At 35.4% G+C, this 19,139-nt stretch overlaps 2 protein-coding genes across 2 annotated transcripts in view; one reads left to right on the top strand and one right to left on the bottom strand.

Annotated features, from left to right (window-relative positions):
• Positions 1–4,812: 4,812 nt before the first annotated feature.
• On the top strand, positions 4,813–9,884 carry LOC107601047 (lactosylceramide alpha-2,3-sialyltransferase-like). The gene is made up of 7 exons (XM_016293058.1): positions 4,813–5,016; positions 5,160–5,319; positions 5,476–5,596; positions 7,519–7,844; positions 8,030–8,216; positions 8,446–8,586; positions 9,364–9,884. The coding sequence occupies exons 1-7, from the start codon at positions 4,923–4,925 to the stop codon at positions 9,598–9,600; spliced, it is 1,266 nt and encodes a 421-aa protein (XP_016148544.1). The 5' UTR covers positions 4,813–4,922; the 3' UTR covers positions 9,601–9,884.
• A 13-nt stretch (positions 9,885–9,897) lies between these two features.
• The window catches only part of LOC107601045 (Hermansky-Pudlak syndrome 1 protein homolog), a 10,154-nt gene continuing 912 nt past the window's right edge, over positions 9,898–19,139 (bottom strand). The window contains exons 2-14 of the mRNA XM_016293056.1: positions 18,602–18,723; positions 18,288–18,422; positions 15,456–15,616; positions 15,241–15,340; positions 14,366–14,521; positions 13,951–14,130; positions 12,848–12,924; positions 12,603–12,734; positions 12,447–12,511; positions 12,162–12,307; positions 11,701–11,814; positions 11,530–11,612; positions 9,898–11,266 (exon numbers count right to left, since the gene is read on the bottom strand). Coding sequence (XP_016148542.1) covers positions 11,104–11,266; positions 11,530–11,612; positions 11,701–11,814; positions 12,162–12,307; positions 12,447–12,511; positions 12,603–12,734; positions 12,848–12,924; positions 13,951–14,130; positions 14,366–14,521; positions 15,241–15,340; positions 15,456–15,616; positions 18,288–18,422; positions 18,602–18,718 — 1,629 coding nt within the window. The 5' untranslated portion in view covers positions 18,719–18,723 and the 3' untranslated portion in view covers positions 9,898–11,103. The remainder of the gene's footprint in view (positions 11,267–11,529; positions 11,613–11,700; positions 11,815–12,161; positions 12,308–12,446; positions 12,512–12,602; positions 12,735–12,847; positions 12,925–13,950; positions 14,131–14,365; positions 14,522–15,240; positions 15,341–15,455; positions 15,617–18,287; positions 18,423–18,601; positions 18,724–19,139) is intronic.

A 19,139-nucleotide genomic window follows, 5' to 3' on the forward strand; every position in this document is an offset into this window, starting at 1 on the left:
ATATCCTATGCATCTCGTGACGTAGGCAAGGCAAGGCAAGTTTATTTGTATAGCACATTTCATACACAATGGTAATTCAAAGTGCTTTACATAAAATAAAATAAAAACAATAATCACAACAATAAAACAAGGAATTTTAAAACTTTGGGAAAAAAAAAATAATAATTTTAGGCCTATATTCCAAGCATTCTGAAGGTAGCTTATACGGAGGGTTTGGTAAGAAACAAACCGAAATGGCAAGTTATTATGAAAATCTTGCATTGCAGTGTGCAGCAGCTCACGCCGCGCACAAGTGCATATCCTTTTGAGATATCAATTATAATAAATTTTAATAAAACACAATACTACATTATAAAACTCTAACAGTAGGCTATTTAATATCTGTTGTTCTCCGGTTGTCAGTCAGAATGACAGTTCTTGTACATTGTAGGCCTATATATATATACCCAAGCCAATTTATTATTCTTTCCTTTTTGTCTTAGGGTTAAAAATATTTATTTTGAAAATAATTCATTAATTAATTTCTTAATTAAACAAACAGACTTACTGAGTGAGCAGAGTAGACTATGACAACTGTCATATCATACCCTGCCATGCCCAGCTGATGCAAAGAATAGAATTTATATCTACACAGAAGAAAGCCCTGGATAGACTCTGACTCAGTATGAGTTGTGTCGAGCTATTTATTGGTCTGTTTGTTTGATGAAAAAAGATGAAATGTAGTTGCAATAAATGTGTTAAGAATCCGTACACCTGCAGCAGCTGAGGACTATTATTCTGCTGCACGGAACTGCAGAAGAACTGATGACAGCACGGTTTGATCTTCGGCTGACCAATCACCAGAAAGGGGTGTTTAATTCCGGCCCACGTGTAGAAATCGAATATTCAAGCCATTTATTCATTTTTCTATCCCTGAAAGAAAAACAAAAATTTAAGCTGAATTCTCGTTTTTCGTTTTTTTGGAAAAAAAAAATTCTACTTTTTGGAATTTTTCTACTTTCAATATTAAATAAAAAAACGAATGAACGAATGATACACTGATTCTCTTTTGCCTTGTCTCTGCTGTTACTGTTTGCCGTTTCTGGACCCTGCCTGTTTCGACCACACTCTCTTTTAATAAAGCCTGCAAATGTATCCCCACTCTGTTGTCACGCCTCCTTCGTTACAATACTGATCTGATCAATTTATTACTATGCTGCTATTTATACAGAAAAAAATACAAATTATAAGCCTAATTTTTATATAGATTAATAAAAGCTCATTCATCCAGTATACTAATGAATTGGTGAGGACAGGCACCTTTCAGCACTAATTAACACAGAAAGTAAATAGTTACTCAGACAGAGGTGGGGTTGTTCTCCAGCCGTGCACCTGTTCACAGATGCTCTAATGAATCCAATGCATCTCCATGTGTCTGTCAGGCCAGACCAACCTCTCTCATCTGTTCTAGTTTCTCCAGTGTCTCCTTTGTGTCAAACTGCCATTGCTTCACCTGTTCTGTGGCCGTAATGCCCTCCTAAAAACAAGAAAATTAATTATTTATATCCAGCTGTTTCCAAATTTTTTATAATAGATGAATATTTTTTTCTCATCCTAATCTGTAGTACTTACAGCATTCTTGATCTGCATATCGGCTCCTGCCAGTATAAGGAGTTTAACAATTTTAATACCGATTTAATCTGACAGCATCATGCAGTGCCGTGTCTCCTTCCTTTAAAAAAAGGAAACCTTCTTAAATATTTTGATTGAATTATAATCGGCATGTTGAGTACAACTGTGTTTTCCTCATGAATTATTAATCTGTTACCCAATCTTTTGCATTAATATTGATTCCACTGATTAGAAGATGTTGGACCACATGACTGTGACCTGTCCGTGTGGCCACATGCAAAGGTGAGCTAAGCAGCTGTATGGGAGAGAATTATAAGATTTTCTAATACTACACATACAGCTTATTTTTATATACTTTTCAGTATTTTGCAGTACTTTGTCTCTGGCATTGATGCCAGCTCCCCTGTCCTGAAGAACTTTCAGTGCTAAGAGACTTCCACCTCTGCAAGCCCAATGTACAGCCCTGCAGTCCAGCTAAACCGAGGGCAACAAAAGCAAATCGGTACAATCACAACATAATTTCAACAATGAATTCACTTTACCAACACTTATATACTGATCTCACCCTGTCTTTAAAGTTGATATCAGCACCTTTGTCCAGTAATTTTTCCACTATTTTAGCATGATTTTCCAAAGTAGCCAGATGCAGCGCTGTTTTCTTGAACTAAGACAAAACAGTTGTATGAGCAACTGTGTCACAGAGGAAGTGAAATAGAGTTATTACAGTTAACTAAAACTAAAACCATAAAAAATGTGTTACTTGAAATTAATGTTAACTCAAATATTTTTTTAATGTACTAAAATAACTCAAATTGAAAATAAATAAAAAACTATAGACATTTAAAATAAAATAAAAAACTAACAAAAAAAAAGGCTGGATCGCACACAAACACGCGACCATGAGCTCACCGTTCAAGCCGGTGCCGTCCACCTCGACAGGCCTGCCCTCTGCCACACAATGGGAGTCCATTTTTACAAGAATCACAGCCCAATAAATACCCTGTTTTGGAGATTATGTTATTTATAAGTCTTTCATTAATGTCAAGTGATGCCTCATAAATGCCTTCTAGTTTCAAAGAACGCCTGTTAACACACAATGTCCCATCGCTGAACGGCATTCAGGAACATTCTGTAAGGTGTATGTGGGCAAGAATGCACACTAATGTCTGATTATGATGAAGTGTTTGAGAGAAGGACGGAAGGAAGAACAGAAGCACGTGGTTGTGAAGGTGAGATCAAGCTGACATTTTTAAAGGGGTCATATGATGCAATTTCAAGTTTTCCTTTCTCTTTGGAGTGTTACAAGCTCTTGGTGCATAAAGAAGATCTGTAAAGTTGCAAAGACTAAAGTCTCAAATCCAAAGAGATATTCTTTATAAAAGTTAAGAGTCATCCATACCTACCTAAAACGGCTTGTTCTAACACGCCTCCACATATCTACATCACTATGTGGAAATATTAGCATAATGCTGCCCAAATGTGCACGCAAAGAAAGAAGGCGTGGTTTCAGGAACAGCAGTAGTGTTGATGCAGCCATGTCAGGGAGATGCTGTGTTTCAGTGCGAAAGCAAAAGCACTTTATTTGGCCTTCCGGAAGTAGATGCAATTAGGAATCATTGGTTAAGATTTATTTACAACAGAACAGCACAACCCAGATGTTCGAATTTGTGCAACACATTTTATGGATGACAGTTTTTTGAGCCTAGACGAGTACAAGGCTGGCCGTGCACAAAGGCTATTTAAAAAAAAAAAAAAAAGGGGGTCAATTCCAACTTTGCTATGATAATCTGGCACTTCTGAATCAGCGACTGTAAGTATGTTTTGTTATTAGTTTAAGTATTTGCTATTGACTGTTCAAATGCGGAGTTTTGCGCAGCGCAGAGTAACGCGTCGTGTGTGTGTGTGTGTGTGTGTGAGAGGGGAACGGGGTCACATCACAGGAGAGTGAACTGCCTGTCAGAAATCATAGCACGTCAGCTGTCTTAACCACGGCTTGAGCAACAGCAAATAATCATGTGGAACATGTGACAAGAGTAAATAGCCTACTCCTAATTGTTTGGTTTGGTTTTATAATAAAGTCATGTTGTTCAAGCCCTTCAGTTGACTAGTCATTAAATGCTAAGTGCATTCTTTTTTTTTTAATTTAAACTTTTTTAAATTACGTTTTTATAGGGAAATTACTGAAACTGACGACATCTATTCAAATATTTGTTTAAAACTAACTAAAAGTAACAATTCTGCTAAGTTTACAGAATTTAGTAGTTCAACTGTTTTAAAAACAATGTATTTTTTAATAATGTATTACTTTTTAAGCAGTAGCAGTGTTTTGTTTGATTGCTTTGCAATAGGTTTACAGAAGATATTTTTAGAAATATTTAGCTAAGACTACATAACCAATTAAACCAAGTTTGATGCATCTTTTGTCTTTTTCTAAAATATTAAAATATAGCAATAATAGTTTAAAAGTGCTGCTATTTGTGTTTTACTGAGTAATATAAACTATAGTTTTACTCAGTAAGTTTTGAAAGTGAAAATGGATCTGTTCAGCAACTGAGATCTGATTATTTTCATGCCAGATGAATTCTCTCTGAGATTTCCCTCTATTTCGTTATATATATATATATATATATATATATATATATATATAGTTCCTTTAAAAAATATCATCATGGATGCATTAAATCAATGAAAAATGGAAGTAAAGTAATAATAATAAATGTTTCTTGAGCAGCAAATCAGCATATTAAAATGATTTCTGAATGTGACACTGAAGACTGGAGTAATGATGCTGAAGAATCAACTTTGCATCACAGAAATAAATTAGATTTCAAAATATATAGAAATAAAGTTATTTTAAATTGTAATAATTTACATCACAATATTAGTTATACTTTATTTTTGATCAAATAAGAGCTTAAGAGACTTCAAAACATAAAAAAAAAATCTTAGATAGATAGAGCATTTAAGTTATACAGTATCTTAAGTCTGAGAATTATTATTTTTTTTTTTTTTTTAGAATTAGAATTTTTACCAATTAGTAAAGTCAATAAATTTTAGTTATGGTTAGTCATGATTTTTACTATTTCATTTATTTATATATTTTTTGCTCTGAGCAATAGCTGTATAAAGGATATAAAGGACCTTTGAAACATGGCTTTTAGGAATGATATCAAGCATAATCATAAACGGAACTGTGTGGTTGTTTGAACAGTAGACTAGTTAAAGTACTGTGGTATACAAAGAGAAGCCTCTGAGACGGATAAATGATTAACTGTGAGGAGGGATCAGAACGAGACAAAACACGGCAGTGAATGAAAGGGACAAAAGCGCAGCTCATTTTCAATACAACACAGACATGTTTCTATCTCTACACCTGGGAAAAGAAGACAGCAGCTGAAATAAGAGGTAAGAAGCAACACAAATCATAGATAAAGGCATAAAGCATTCAGATTATATGTGCTGTGAATGAAGAACATTGAAGAAGGTTGTCGAATATTGACTCTACAGAACAAACAATGACTCCTAAATTCATATTTCATAACTGACAGGTGTAGTTGGGAATTGGTTTGAAAACATGGTGACTCTGAAACACTTGAGTGTTAATGATAATGACGAAGACAGCGTTCCTCTATTACCGGAAGCCAGCAGCTTGGAGAGCCCAACCACCCAACACAACAGGGCAGAGTCCAGAGAATTCTTCCTTAGCCGGTGGGTTTGTCCGAGATAAGCACTGTGACACATGAAACATGCTTGCCATTCACATGCTGCACTGGAGATTTCATGACCTGTACAGACACATTCCTTTAAAACCGATAAACACTGTAAGAGTGTAAGCTTCATGAGACTGCTGTTTTATGATTTCAGGAGGAACAACTTCATTTTAAGCATTTCTCTGTTGTTGAGCTGTTATTCGGCCATTCTGGTTCCTGCGTATCTACCAACCCCAGAGCCCACCTGGACTAATGACACTTCTGCTGAAACTCTGGTACTGTCATTCACTGCTTGATCACATGAAACTGAAGGATTGAGTCGAACGTGCGACCTTGCTTATTATGATCAAGGCGACTTGATATTCCACTTTGACTTTATTGCAGAATTGAGATGATTTGTAAACTGAGCTGTATACAGTATGTGTGCGTCCCATACATTAATTTAGTGAGATTAATTATATAAAACTTCACCAACACTGATTCAATTTAACTGTGTCCAAGTTAACTTTCTCAAACGTTTTAGGCCTCAAAACATCTTTAAAACACAAATATCTGGGTAACAAATACTTAAGGCAGGGCAGGAAAATCAAGTTTGAACTAAAAGTGATCTTTAGTAGTAAACAAGTAAAGTCAATAAAGTTTATTTACCTAGCCTATGTGCAGTTAAGATGATTTTTTTCCCCAGATAATTTATGTGGAGTTTACATATATTATCACCCCTAAAAAATAAATAAATGAATGAATATATTTATATACTCCAAGACTGTATTTATTTCATTAAAAATGAAGCAAAAACAGTAATACTGTGAAATTATTAAATATATTGAAATAAGTCTGTTATTTTAAAGGGATTCTATTATGCTGTTTTCAAAAGTCTTGGTTTTGTTTTGGGGGTGTACTAGAACAGGCTCTCATACTAGGTTTATTGAAAAACATTATTTTTCCACATATTTTACATTATTACAACACCTCTCTCACCAGTCTGGCATGAACGGCTCGAATAGTGCCTGTATCAAATGAAGGCCCGCCTTCTGAAATACGAGATGTGCTGTGATTGGTTAGCTGGGCCAGTGTGTGTTGTGATTGGCAGCACTCGGGCGCCTGGTCTGGAAATGTCACGCCCCTTATCATAGCCGCCTGCAAGCTTCAGTGTAAATATTGCATCAAAATCAAATCAATTTGAGCACGATTTAAACCCGGATGATTGTAACCACTCTAAGTTCATCTGTCTTGGGAAAGCTAGCGTGTCTCCAACATTGTGATTCTCTAGTGCAGCTCAACCAGGTCTCGTCACATTCGTCGGTATTTGTCATATCACAAGCAGGGCCGTTTCTAGCCCACCCCCCCCACACACATACAAATTATATATATATATATATATATAATTCTTTTCAGACACCAGTTGCTTGTGACATTCAAATTGGTTGTCATAGTAACGACACTAATTTGTGGAGATTCAGTGCATTGAGTTCCACAAATCTGAATGCATTATTTGAAAATTGACTGTTAAGATAAACATTTTGCACAATTTAGTATCTGTAATATCATTGTGTTGCCACTAAAGGCCTGTATTGCCCTATGCCTAGAAACGGCCCTGATCACAAGTCCCGGAAAATATGCGTTGTAGTCCAAACGAGTGATTTCTGTTAAATAAAATATCTCCTTTTGAAGTGGACTTTGAGCTTTGTAACTTTGCAGATCTTTTTTATGCTCAAACAGCAACATTACAGACTAACTAAAGTTGAAAAAGTGAAAAGCATAATAGAACCCCTTTAATATGTCATTTTCTGTGATGGCAAAGCTGAATTTCCCATTACTCCAGGCTTCAGTGTCACATGATCCTTCAGAAATCATTCTTTTAGATGCTGATTCGCTCAAGAAATATTTCTTATCATTATCAATGTTGTGCAGCTTAATATATTTGTGTAAACCATAATACATACATTTTTGATTAATTCTATGTTGAATAGAAAGCTCAAAAGAGCAGCATTTAATTGAAATACACATTTTTATAACATTATAAAAGTCTTATGCTTGCTAAATAAAAGCTTTTTTCAATCTTAGCTTCTTAAACACTTTTAAACAGTAGTGTATATGTAAATAAATCATGAAACAATTCATATTAAATGACTTATAATAATGATACTCACTTTAAAAGACGCATGTTGTAACCCCGTCTCATTTGTACACACCTCAGGCTCTGCTGAACCAGTCAGCGGCTCTGCTGTCTCAGTCCTGCCGCAGCGGCTGGAGTGTGGAGAGGGTGAGGACGCTGTCTATACCTGCTGGGCTGCTGAAGATTCCCGTGTTCCTGGAGAACGGCACAGGAGACTGGGCACTGCCTCCTCCTCTGGGTCTGCAGGGCAGTGAGGAGATGCTGGCTCAGGCCCTGAAAGCCCTGCCTTATACTGCTGTACCCACTGGACCAGAGACCTGCAGGAGATGTGTGGTGGTTGGAAGCGGTGGTATTTTACACGGCAAAAATCTAGGACCTCATATAGACCAGTACAACATTATCATCAGGTTAGTTGATTAACAAACATATACGGGTGTCAAAAATACAGTAAGACAATAATATTGTGAAATTTTTGTGAATCTTCAGTGTCACATGATCATTCAGAAATCATTCTAATATGCAAGGAATTATGCATATTAACTCACTCAAACTAATTATATAGATATGAATATGTTACTCTTCATACCTACAGAGTGAACAATGCTCCAGTATTTGGTTATGAAAAAGATGCTGGATCTAGAACTACCATTCGGCTCATTTATCCAGAAGGGGCTCCTTCTCAGCCACAAGAATATGAGAGTACTGAAGTGGTGGCTTTGGTGGCATTCAAGAGTTTAGATTTAGCATGGCTCATCTCTGTAGTAACCAAAGAGCCTTTGGTGAGTAACGCAGAAGGTTTTTGGGAAGGATATTCTCATTCTAGAGAGTATTTTGTTGGACAAAAAACGAATGAAAAAATGTTGTGGTCTGTGTTCGTGAAACAGAGGGACTGTAAAGTTGAAATGCTTTTGTCATCTTTTGGGAGTGCACTAGTAGATAGATTACCTTAAAGTTAACACAAATGGCCAATGGTACCATTTTTTAATTTCTAAAATGTTTTGTCTGTAGAGTTGGTGGTCTAAATTGTGGTTCTGGAAGAATGTAATAGATTCGATACCTCTTCAACCAGAAAATGTCCGCATCCTAAATCCTGAAATCATGTACAGGACTGGACAGGTGCTGCAAACCTATGCAGAGCAACAGAAAAAGGTCAGAACTGAGATGACTTTTCAAATGTGCAAATTCAAACTATAGGTTACTAAATAGATGTTTCTTCTAAAACATATATACACACTACCATTCAAATGTTTGGGGTCAGATGATCCTCTTATGTGCAAGGCAGCATTTATTTGATCAATATACAGTGAAAACTGTTATTTTTTAAATATAACTGTTTTCTAGTTCAACATATTTTAAAATGTAACTTACTCCTGTGATGCATAGTTGAATTGACAGAAACTATTGCTTAACATTCTTAAAGAAACTGTAATACATTTTCCAGGATTCTTTGCTAAGCAGAAAGTTCAAAAGAACAGCATTTATTTGAAACAGATATATTTTGAAACATTATAAACTCTTTCCTGTCTTTACTTTTGATGAATATTTCCTTGCATGTAGTGCTATCAAAGGATTAATCGCGATTAATCGCATACAAAATAAGTTTTTGTTTGCATAATATGTGTTCTGTGTATATTTATACACACATACAGTATATATTTTGAAAATATTTACATTCATATAATTTATATTATAAATATATAAACAACTAATTTTTCTGAAATATATACATGCATGTGTGTATTTATATATACATAATAAATATACACAGGAAACATAAATATATTATGTAAACAAAAACTTTTACTTTGGATGCGATTAATCGCAATTAATCATTTGATAGCACTACTTGCATGCTTCCTAGACTTCTTCTAAATCTTCTGCTGAGAGCATTGTCAGTTGAAGTCAGTTTTATGTTTTGTTTGTTAGATGGTGCCGACGCTGGGTATAACGGCAGCAGTTCTGGCCCTGCAGGTGTGTGATGAGGTGAGTTTAGCTGGATTTGGATACGACTTGCAGCACCCTGGAGCTCTGCTGCATTATTACGGCTCTATCCGCATGGATGCCATGAACACACAGGTGGTTCACGATGTCAGCGCTGAGACCATTTTACTGCGGGAGCTGGTCAAATCTGGAGCGGTGCGAGACCTCACTGGCGCACTGTGATGACTGCAGAAACTTTCCATGTTTCTAAAAGTTAAGAGAGATGACAAACAGCAGAAAACAGTCCAGAGACCTGGACTTAAGCAGGCAACCTTCAATGTCACAAGACAATAGGATCAGTCTCATCATTTCTATGTATAATTTAAAAAAAAATCAAAACTGCAATTTTTGGGTAAAATACAGCATAGACAATACCCAATAACATACAGTAATATACAAAAGGTATTTAAAACAAGTGAAAATGACTACTAAAATTAAAACCAAAGCTACTATACAGCTTAATAAAGGATGACAAAAGATTTTATCCTAATAAATTATTATTTACTATTTATTTTTCTTGGAAAACTGATTGCATAGTGTGTAAACTTTTTATCAGAACATTATGTATAAATACAAGCAATATTATAGCAAAATATAAATGACATATTCCTGTAAGTAATAACAATCAGTTCTGTGAAATATCACATATATTTTTTTTAATGTAGAGGGTAAAAATATACAAATGCACTTTCATTATCAATATATTTTGTCTTTAAGTTAACCTCCAAACTAAAATTTAAATACAAAACATTTTGTTCTCTTTCTGTAACTAAATGCATGATCAAAAATTACAGCTAAAATAAGTGCTGACATACTGGAAGGAGAAAAATCGCAATGAAATCAATATTTTTTGACTGCTGCATAAATAAATTACAATTCTTTCCTTGAATCAAGTGTACGAAATTTTATTTATTTATTTTTTTACTTTGAAATATCAGTTTCAAAATCATTCTGATGGTACACTGACTTCTAATGAGGAGGCAAATGGCTTTTTTATTATTATTATTATTCCTATGCTCCTTTGTTTGTTGAACAGGTACGAAATTCTGCGAAAGGGCGGATTGCTTTATGGCACCAAAAAAACAAAATAAAACAGGTGCACATCTTTTCACTGTAATTACGACAGTGAATTCCACTCACTTAACTGCAGGGGGCACCAAAGTCGCAAAAACACACAAAACTACAAGCTTTAAAAATGCTTAAGACTTAGATTGTACATTTCAGCTTTAACTTTATTTCTTTATTCTTTTTTTTTGGCAATTTATTTACAAAATTTGTTGTCACACTAAAAACTGAGTCATTAATCATTATGAAAGACTGTGATTTACAGTTTTGTAAATCTGCTAACCAACGTTGCTAAGCCAGATACCTGATAAAATCTGGGTAATAACATCTTTAAAAGGAGTGCTGTCCTATATTATTTGGTCCTGGTTTCACAAAAATAATCTGTTACTAGCAGCCATATTTCTGCATTATAAGCACCTTAAGAACATTCACTTGCACATTACACTCAAGTTTCATTGTAAGTGCAGTGTTTGGTTTACTGACACATTATTTTCTGCAATTACCTTAACTGAAATAAGAAGTGCTTGTGCAGAAAGTTTAGAAAACTCTCCACGTAGGTTACAGATCATGAATAAAGTGAACACGGCTGCATGGACCATAATCTTTTGAGGGCCGTGTTGGTCACAGGAGCGGGATACGGGTGGGCTCCCACAGCTTACGGGCCAGCTGACTGCAGTGTTGAAGAATATATTCATTGGGGATCACACCCAGATGCACAGTAAACAGTTCATAACACTTCACCACCTCATTCTGATATTTTTTGCTGTAATACCGCAGCAACCTCCTATCACACCATCAAAATAGACGGAGTAGACATAAAAGACATGAATTAAAGAAAGCGCAGCTGGTGTCACGTAGTAGGTTTAGAAATAAGAGTTAGGGTTTTTTTTAAGTTATAAAAATTATTTGAGCATGTTTTACAAGAAAATATTATTTTACATTATAACATTTTACTCAATGTGCTACTTGCCATTGCTTTTTTGTGTAATTTACTAGTCATTACGGAGTGAAAATCATTTCTATGTGAATTCTTATCCTATGTCATACCTGTAATAATCACAGGTGAGCATTCCTACTGGAGCGGCATCATCTGGGGAGCTGGGTATGTCTATCACTTCCAGTTTGTAACCCTGTCAAAACATTTAAACCTCATCAACACTGACCATGTAATTTTCATTAAATATAGTAACTGTAAAAATGACACAAGCGGCCATTTACCGTTTCATTTTCAAACCACAGGAAGTAACAGTAGAAATAATCTCCATCCCGGAGCGTCACGGTGGCGTAACCCTTTTGCAGGTACCGCTGTGCTGTTGCAACAAGACTCCAAATCTGTGCAGATTCATGATGAGAATGGTATAGAATCAGTAACTAACGAAATTCATGGTGAATTAATTAAATGTTTTTGAAAGACGTCTCTTTCAAAAAGAGACTGAAATTATTTGATTAAAAATACAGTAAAAATGGTAATATTTCAAAATATTATTGCAATTTACAATGAACCATTTTCCATTTTAAGATATTTTAAAATGTAATTTATTCCTGCAACACAAAGCTGAATTTTCAGCATCATTACTCCAGTTTTCAGGGTCACATGATCCTTCAAAAATCGTTCTAATATGCTGATTTCTTTACTATATATATTGCATGATTGGGACAGGCTAGAAGCACAAAAACACCTTGTTCTTTATGAAGTCAGCTAGAGGCCCCTTTCCGAGCTCAGAGACAGTGCGATCCGTCACATTTAGGGAGGGTGCAATCATCTGACCATTTGAACGATCCACGTAGATAAAGTGGATGAGACCTGGAAACTCTTCCAGGTATGCGAGACCATGGTTAAAGATTCTAACAATGTCACATGACAAAAGAAGAATGATTCAAGACTGAAGTGTGAATGCAACCCATCTAAATAGATCGAAGGGAGGATAGGCAACCAAAATACTCATGGTAGAAAAAAGGATATGATACCATTGTGATATTTCTTTTGCTTTTCACCAGCAGAAAATCCTTCCAGTCCATTAACTTCTCTCTGCAACAAATGTAAGAGAAACGTGATTTAATGTTAAGGCACATTAAAATAAATATCCTTCAGTACTATTGAAGTGCATGTTCAGACATACTGGACCATGCTAAGAGCTCGTTCTTGCAGATGAGGAGCCAATCGCTGACTGCTGCCCATGCACTCAGCTGCAAAAAACTGCCTGTACACTCCACACAACTGAGTCTTCATGTTTCGACAAGAGGGCAGCAAACTGCAACACAACGAATAAAATGTTAAGTCACTTTTGGCTTCATCCAAGATCAAAGGAGTGAATTTAGCCTGCAATGAGTTTTGTAGTTTATTAATAAAGAGAACAGCACTCACTCTCTTGTGAATCCAGATCCTGATCTGCTAAATGCCTTGTTCTTAAAGTCTGTCCACGCATTTTGAAGTTCTGAAGTCTGAATATATAAATGAAGAGTCGAGTTTTCAAAAAAGATATATATACAGTATATATATATTTATTATAGCTACAGGGTTCCCCCCATTTCTGACCAATACATTTCCGAAACTTTTCTAACAGGTCTTAATTTATGGAGGATGCTGGGGGTGATTTGCTTTTATTTTATTGGTATGTCAGGTACCAATTCTTAAAATGTTCTGGTACAAAATCTTTAAATTTTAGTGTGCAAATGCCTCTAGTAGGACAAAAAAAAAAAAGGTTAAAAAGTTTTATTCTTTATTTTAATACTAAATAATACTTTTATTCATCAAGAATGCATTAAATTGACCAAAAGTGACAGTAAATACAAAAGATGTTAAAAAAGATTTCAAATACAAATAAATGATGTTCTTTGAACTTTATATTTATCAAAAAATCCTGACAAAAAATGTGTCCCAGTTTCCACAAAGATAATAAGAAGCATAACTGTTTTAAACATGAGTAAGAAATGTTTCTTGGGCATCAAATCAGCATATTGAAATGATTTTTGAAGGATCATGTGACACTGAAGACTGGAGTAATGATGCTGAACATTCAGCTTTGCCTTCATAGGAATAAATATATTACAATAGAAAATTGTTATTTAAATTGTAATAATATTTCACAATACCTCTGTATTTTTTTATTTTTATTTTACCGATCCCAAACTTTTGAACAGAAGTGTAACTAGAAAAAAGAAAATCGATTTAGCATGGGAATTTCCATGACTTTTTTTTTTTAAATTAATTTATAAAATGAAAACTATCTGGAGCATAGTAAAATAACCTTTTCATTTTAATACATGTTATGTTAAAACTAAATTTAATTTTTAAATCAAAAACCTGTTAGGATCAATTATTGATCCTAACATGCTTTTTCAAAAGTGCTAAATAAATAGAATTATTCAGAATTGAAATATGAAGAAAAACTATTAAACTTTAAATCTCTCATTCTAGCACATTGTAAAGTGGATCTGATGAAGTTCTGTGGAATTGATTCCACTGACCTGAATGTCCATGCTGGCCCAGGTTTTGATGAACTTCTCCAGTCTGCTCCGCTGCTCCTGGACAGAGGGCTGACCCCGCATGGCCGCAGCCCCTTCATGCCCCTCACATAACCTCTTCTCTAACTTAACGAAAGCTTCCAGGAAGTAGCATACAGATGCTGCCACATGACTGTTGGGAATCTGTTGATATGCATGTGTAAATAAAATGGAAAATTGAGCTAGCAACTCCATACATTTATGTAAAACCTGCATGATCATGTTAGTAAGCATGATTTGAAAATGATCCAAAGAGCATCTTGTGCTTCAATAGATGCAAAAACAGTGTCTGTACAAATGTGCTCTTCAAAAAAAAATATGACATAGAAGATACCGTGCAAATATTCTTCGCTCTAGAGGTCTAATGAAAGACTGTCACCTTGGTAAGCAGCACTAGAGTTATTCCCGGCCAGAGAGGTAGGCAATACATGGAGTGAGGCATCGTGGGAAACTCTTTGGCTTCCAGGAATACTCTGCATGGGGCTGAAGGGTCAGGAGTTGGAGCTTCAAGAGTTTGCAGACTGTCCTCGGCCATCTAAAATCATAAGACCTTAGATATGTGAGAAACTCTTCTATAAATACACATCATACACTATCGTTCCAAAGCTTGAATACGAGTACGATTTATGTTATTGATTTATTGCTTCATTTATTTGATCAAAAATACAGTCCAAAACAGGAATATTGTAAAAAAATATATATATATATATATTATTTATTTTAAATATTATTTTATTTATTTATATATTATTTATTACAATTTAAAATGTTTGGTTTGAATATTTTAAAATGTAATTTATTCCTGTGATGCAAAGCTGAATTTTCAGCATAATTGCTCCAATTCAGTGCCACAGGATCCTTCAGAAATCATTCTAATATGCTGATTTGCTGATCAAGAAACATTTCTTCTTATTATTATTATTATTAGCTGAAAAATGTTGTGCTACCTTATCATATTTGATATGGTTAATGTTTATTAAATGTTTTATATATTTAAACAAATTTACTGTATTAGGCTATATAAGTGTGTGTGTAAATATTATATAGATTAAAACAATGTTCATATACTTCTTTCATTTTAATCAATTTTATAGATTAAAGATTTTTTTTTAGATTATAAGATATTTTAGATTTTTGTGAAAGTACTATTTTATGGAAAAATAATCTTAGCACCACTCAGAATAACTAAATATTGTATTCCCCCCTTAGTGAAGAAAAACCAACAACAACTGTGACTATACAGAGATATCCAACCTCAGAAGTGTCATCTAGGTTGATTTTGCTGGGATAGAGATCCTGCACCAGGATGATCAGAGCCAGGAGATCAGAGGGGCATAGATTGCTGGCATTTCGACTGCACAAAAAGTAAGAAATCGGAGATCACTTCAAAGATCTCTGTAGCACAATATTGTCACTTCCTTCTGATGTTGTGGTCAAAACATCATGGTCTCAGTCTGCGTTTGCTGTACCTGGAGTAGAAGGTCAGCAGTTTGGTGTGCACCAGTATGAAAGCGTGTAGCACCTCCTCGCCCATTCTGTCCATGTTGCTGTTGATCTGCTGCACCAGACGACGCTCCAGAAACTCGATGCACTGCTCACAAAGGGTCGGGTGGATCAACCTTTCCACCGTCTGAACAGAGGCAGAGAACTTATCGTACATGATCTAAAACTAAAACTAGCATGCAACTAATTATAAAACAGCACTTGCACTAGGGCTGTGTATCACCAGCAAAGTCACGATACGATACATATCACGATACAGAGGCCACGATACGATACATATCACGATACGGGATTGCACTGAATTTCACCTCAGAAGAATTTAGTAAAACAGCTGTTTATTAAACACTGCATACTATAGTGCCATTTCTAACTATTGGCAGAGCAGGCAGCTGACCTCTGCATTATGACGGACCTCCATAACTGTACCACAGTACAATCTAGGCAATGGCATATGTTTCATGTTTACATTGGGCACTCCCCACCAGGTACAATATTCAGATTTTTTGCATCTTGTTTTTAAGCCCATAAATAATAATGTTCGTTCTAATAAATTTATATTGCAATGTACTCATTCTAATATATTTAAAAAAAATCATATTTACATTGCTGGTAGGTTCTCATTGCACAAATTAACACACTCTCTACGTTTAAAAAATAAAAATGACAAGAGTTCTAAGAGCGCTGTCTTCTGTATCTAACGCGCACACACACGCTCAGTCACTCACACAGATCATGTTGCGGCCGCACTCAGACATTCAGGAACAAACTTTTTAGCACTGCCCCACAATTTTATCAACTAAATAGCTTAATCGCTCGAGAGCTACATTATCTTTCTCAACAAGGAGCTGGTAACATCGTTGTTTCTAAAGTTTATCCACAGTGAAGAGACCGAGTGTACACATGGTTGCCAGGTTGACAAAGATTAAATTGCACACTTAGCAGATATTAGCAGTTGTGTTCCTCTGCAGCCAGATTAAACCTTGTTATAGCCTATATATTATGCTCTATTCATTATTTTTTAGAAACCTCGCAATTTTGTACTCAATTTTAAACGTTGTTCTTGTATTCAAATTAAGCGCGGTCCACTGCTGCACACGTGCCACAATATCGATACAGGGCCAGTTGTATCGATATTCGTCGTATCGTCAAATCTCTGTGACGATACATCGTCGTATCGATGTATCGAACACAGAACTAACTTGCACACACCTCTACTAAAAAGCTTTGGTCACTCTCTCGTAAGCGGCTGTATGTTTCTAAGAGGCTTCGTAGCTTCTTCCACAAGCGGTTCCTTTGCTCTGTATCTTGAGGGTGCAATCTGACAAATAAAAAGTCCATTAATTTAGTTTTTTTGTTATTTGTTTGCTTAGGTTTCAGTTCAAAGGCTATTACAACAGTCTTTGGTGTAACAAAAAATAATAATAATAATAATAATATGAAGTGAAATGCAATGAAACTAGTTCTACTAATATACTAAAATCTTCAGAATGGCTTAAAGTTCCCCTATTATGCCATTTCCAATATTGCCTTTCATGCAGTGTGTAATGTAGCTGTATGTGAATGTAAACGATCTGCAAAGTTGTAAAGCTGAAAGTGAAGTTATTGTCTCCCAAAATAAAGAATCGACTCTGAACAGCTGAAATTAGTCGTTAGTAATTCGCATCCCACTTCCGTGACGGCTACACGTCACAGGGAAACACATTTGCATAATGGCGCCTATGTTCTACATTGGCCGGCCGCGGACAACTTGACCCCGCCCACAAACACGTCATTCTACTGACGACTGCTTCTCTAATCTTGGGGGGGGGGTTCAAAGCGGGATTCACAAAATGCTTGCTGTTGAAAGATGGATTAGTATCCTGTTTATTTGGACCAGCTACTCCACTGAATCACAACCTGTAAGTATGATAAACAATAGATGTTTATATTTTCTATAGAGCGTTCAAAATACAGAACTATTGAAATAGGCTTATCGTTTCCGACACGCGCTGTACGCCGTAGACCAATCACAACAGACTAGGCCATCTGACCAATCAGAGCAGAGCAGGCTCACGGAAAGGAGGGGTTTAGAGAGACTGAATCTTTGAACTGCTTCGAACGAATCGTTTGCGAATCTCTGGAAAATGAGGTGATATTAAATGCATATTTTGAGAAAACGAAAGTGTTTTTTGACCTTGCATGCGTGTAATCCTATTGTACGAGACTCCCAAAACAATATTAGGAACTGTAAAAATGGCATAATAGGGGCGCTTTAAAATCTGGATTTGAACTGAAAATGCAGTTCTCACTCTTTCCTCAAGAGGGCACCTCCAAACGTCACCATGCCAAACATGATTTCTGTGAGTTTCTTCATCACATAGATCTTTCTCTTCAAATCCTCTTCGTCTCATCTCCGTCTCCATTCACAGCAATGTACATTCCTCAAACTGCATGACATCAACATGCTGGTGTCAGATTGATTTGAATAATTTGAAAATTTGGGGAATGTTATAGTATAAGAGTTTGAAAAATACATATCATTTCTTAAAAAAGGGGCAATCTATAGAATATAAATCCTTTATATTGTTAAATTTCATTAAATGGTTTATATATATTATAACTTGTAAATACTGTTTTTATAAAGTGTAAAAACAGTCTGTATACACACAATATAAACATTTTTTTATATAACATTACTTATATAGTATAATAGTGTGTAAGTATTTTACAAGTGATTTATTGAATGAGTGCTGTCTGTCCATAACAGGATGCATGCATGTTATTAGATCAGATGACTCTTTCATTCTGCTGTGGATTACCTGTTGCAGAACATAAATATGATTGTTTGCTGTGCTGAAGGAGGTGTAATTGTCCCCGAGTCGGTCCACCATGGTGCTACAGGAGATGATGATGGGTGCGAAGAGAGTGTTAATGCTGTCTTCAAACGCAGGCAGCTGAGAACACATGAAAAATGATATTAATAACCATTTAATATTCCACACTTACATGCATGTATGCATATATTAATTTTTTATATATATATATATATATATATATATATATATATTACGATGAAATATATATATATATATATATAATGTCAAACAGCATTCATTTTGAGCATCGATCTCACTCCTTCTCCTTCCTCCTGGGAAACTCCATACTGCTCCTGAATCCACTGCTCGAACTCGGTGTCAGTCCAGTAGAACAGAACCTCTGCGCTCTCATTGGCCACCAGAAGACACTTCATTTTACCTGAACACAAATGCAATTATTAAAAGAAGAGTTCATCCTAGTTATACTGTTTCTTTCACTTTGCATAATTCTAACAGGACTTCATTTAAACATCAGTCTCATAAACTTCTCAACGCACCTAGTCAAAAAAAAAAAAAAAAAATACAGTATACTCTTTACCAGTCCTAAAAATAGCCTAATAATTTGTAATGGCATCCTATACAGAACATAAATATGATTGTTTGCTGTGCTGAAGGAGGTGTAATTGTCCCCGAGTCGGTCCACCATGGTGCTACAGGAGATGATGATGGGTGCGAAGAGAGTGTTAATGCTGTCTTCAAACGCAGGCAGCTGAGAACACATGAAAAATGATATTAATAACCATTTAATATTCCACACTTACATGCATGTATGCATATATTAATTTTTTATATATA

The sequence above is a fragment of the Sinocyclocheilus grahami genome, unplaced genomic scaffold (assembly GCF_001515645.1).
Source record: "Sinocyclocheilus grahami isolate Dianchi unplaced genomic scaffold, SAMN03320097.WGS_v1.1 scaffold297.1, whole genome shotgun sequence".
NCBI lineage: Eukaryota > Metazoa > Chordata > Actinopteri > Cypriniformes > Cyprinidae > Sinocyclocheilus > Sinocyclocheilus grahami.

Coding starts and splice junctions, on each gene's coding strand:
- LOC107601047 (XM_016293058.1), top strand. CDS start 4,923: ATGAAAGGGACAAAAGCGCAGCTCATTTTCAATACAACACAGACATGT. Junction 5,017..5,159: donor GACAGCAGCTGAAATAAGAG/GTAAGAAGCAAC, acceptor CATAACTGACAG/GTGTAGTTGGGAATTGGTTT. Junction 8,217..8,445: donor TAGTAACCAAAGAGCCTTTG/GTGAGTAACGCA, acceptor TTTTGTCTGTAG/AGTTGGTGGTCTAAATTGTG.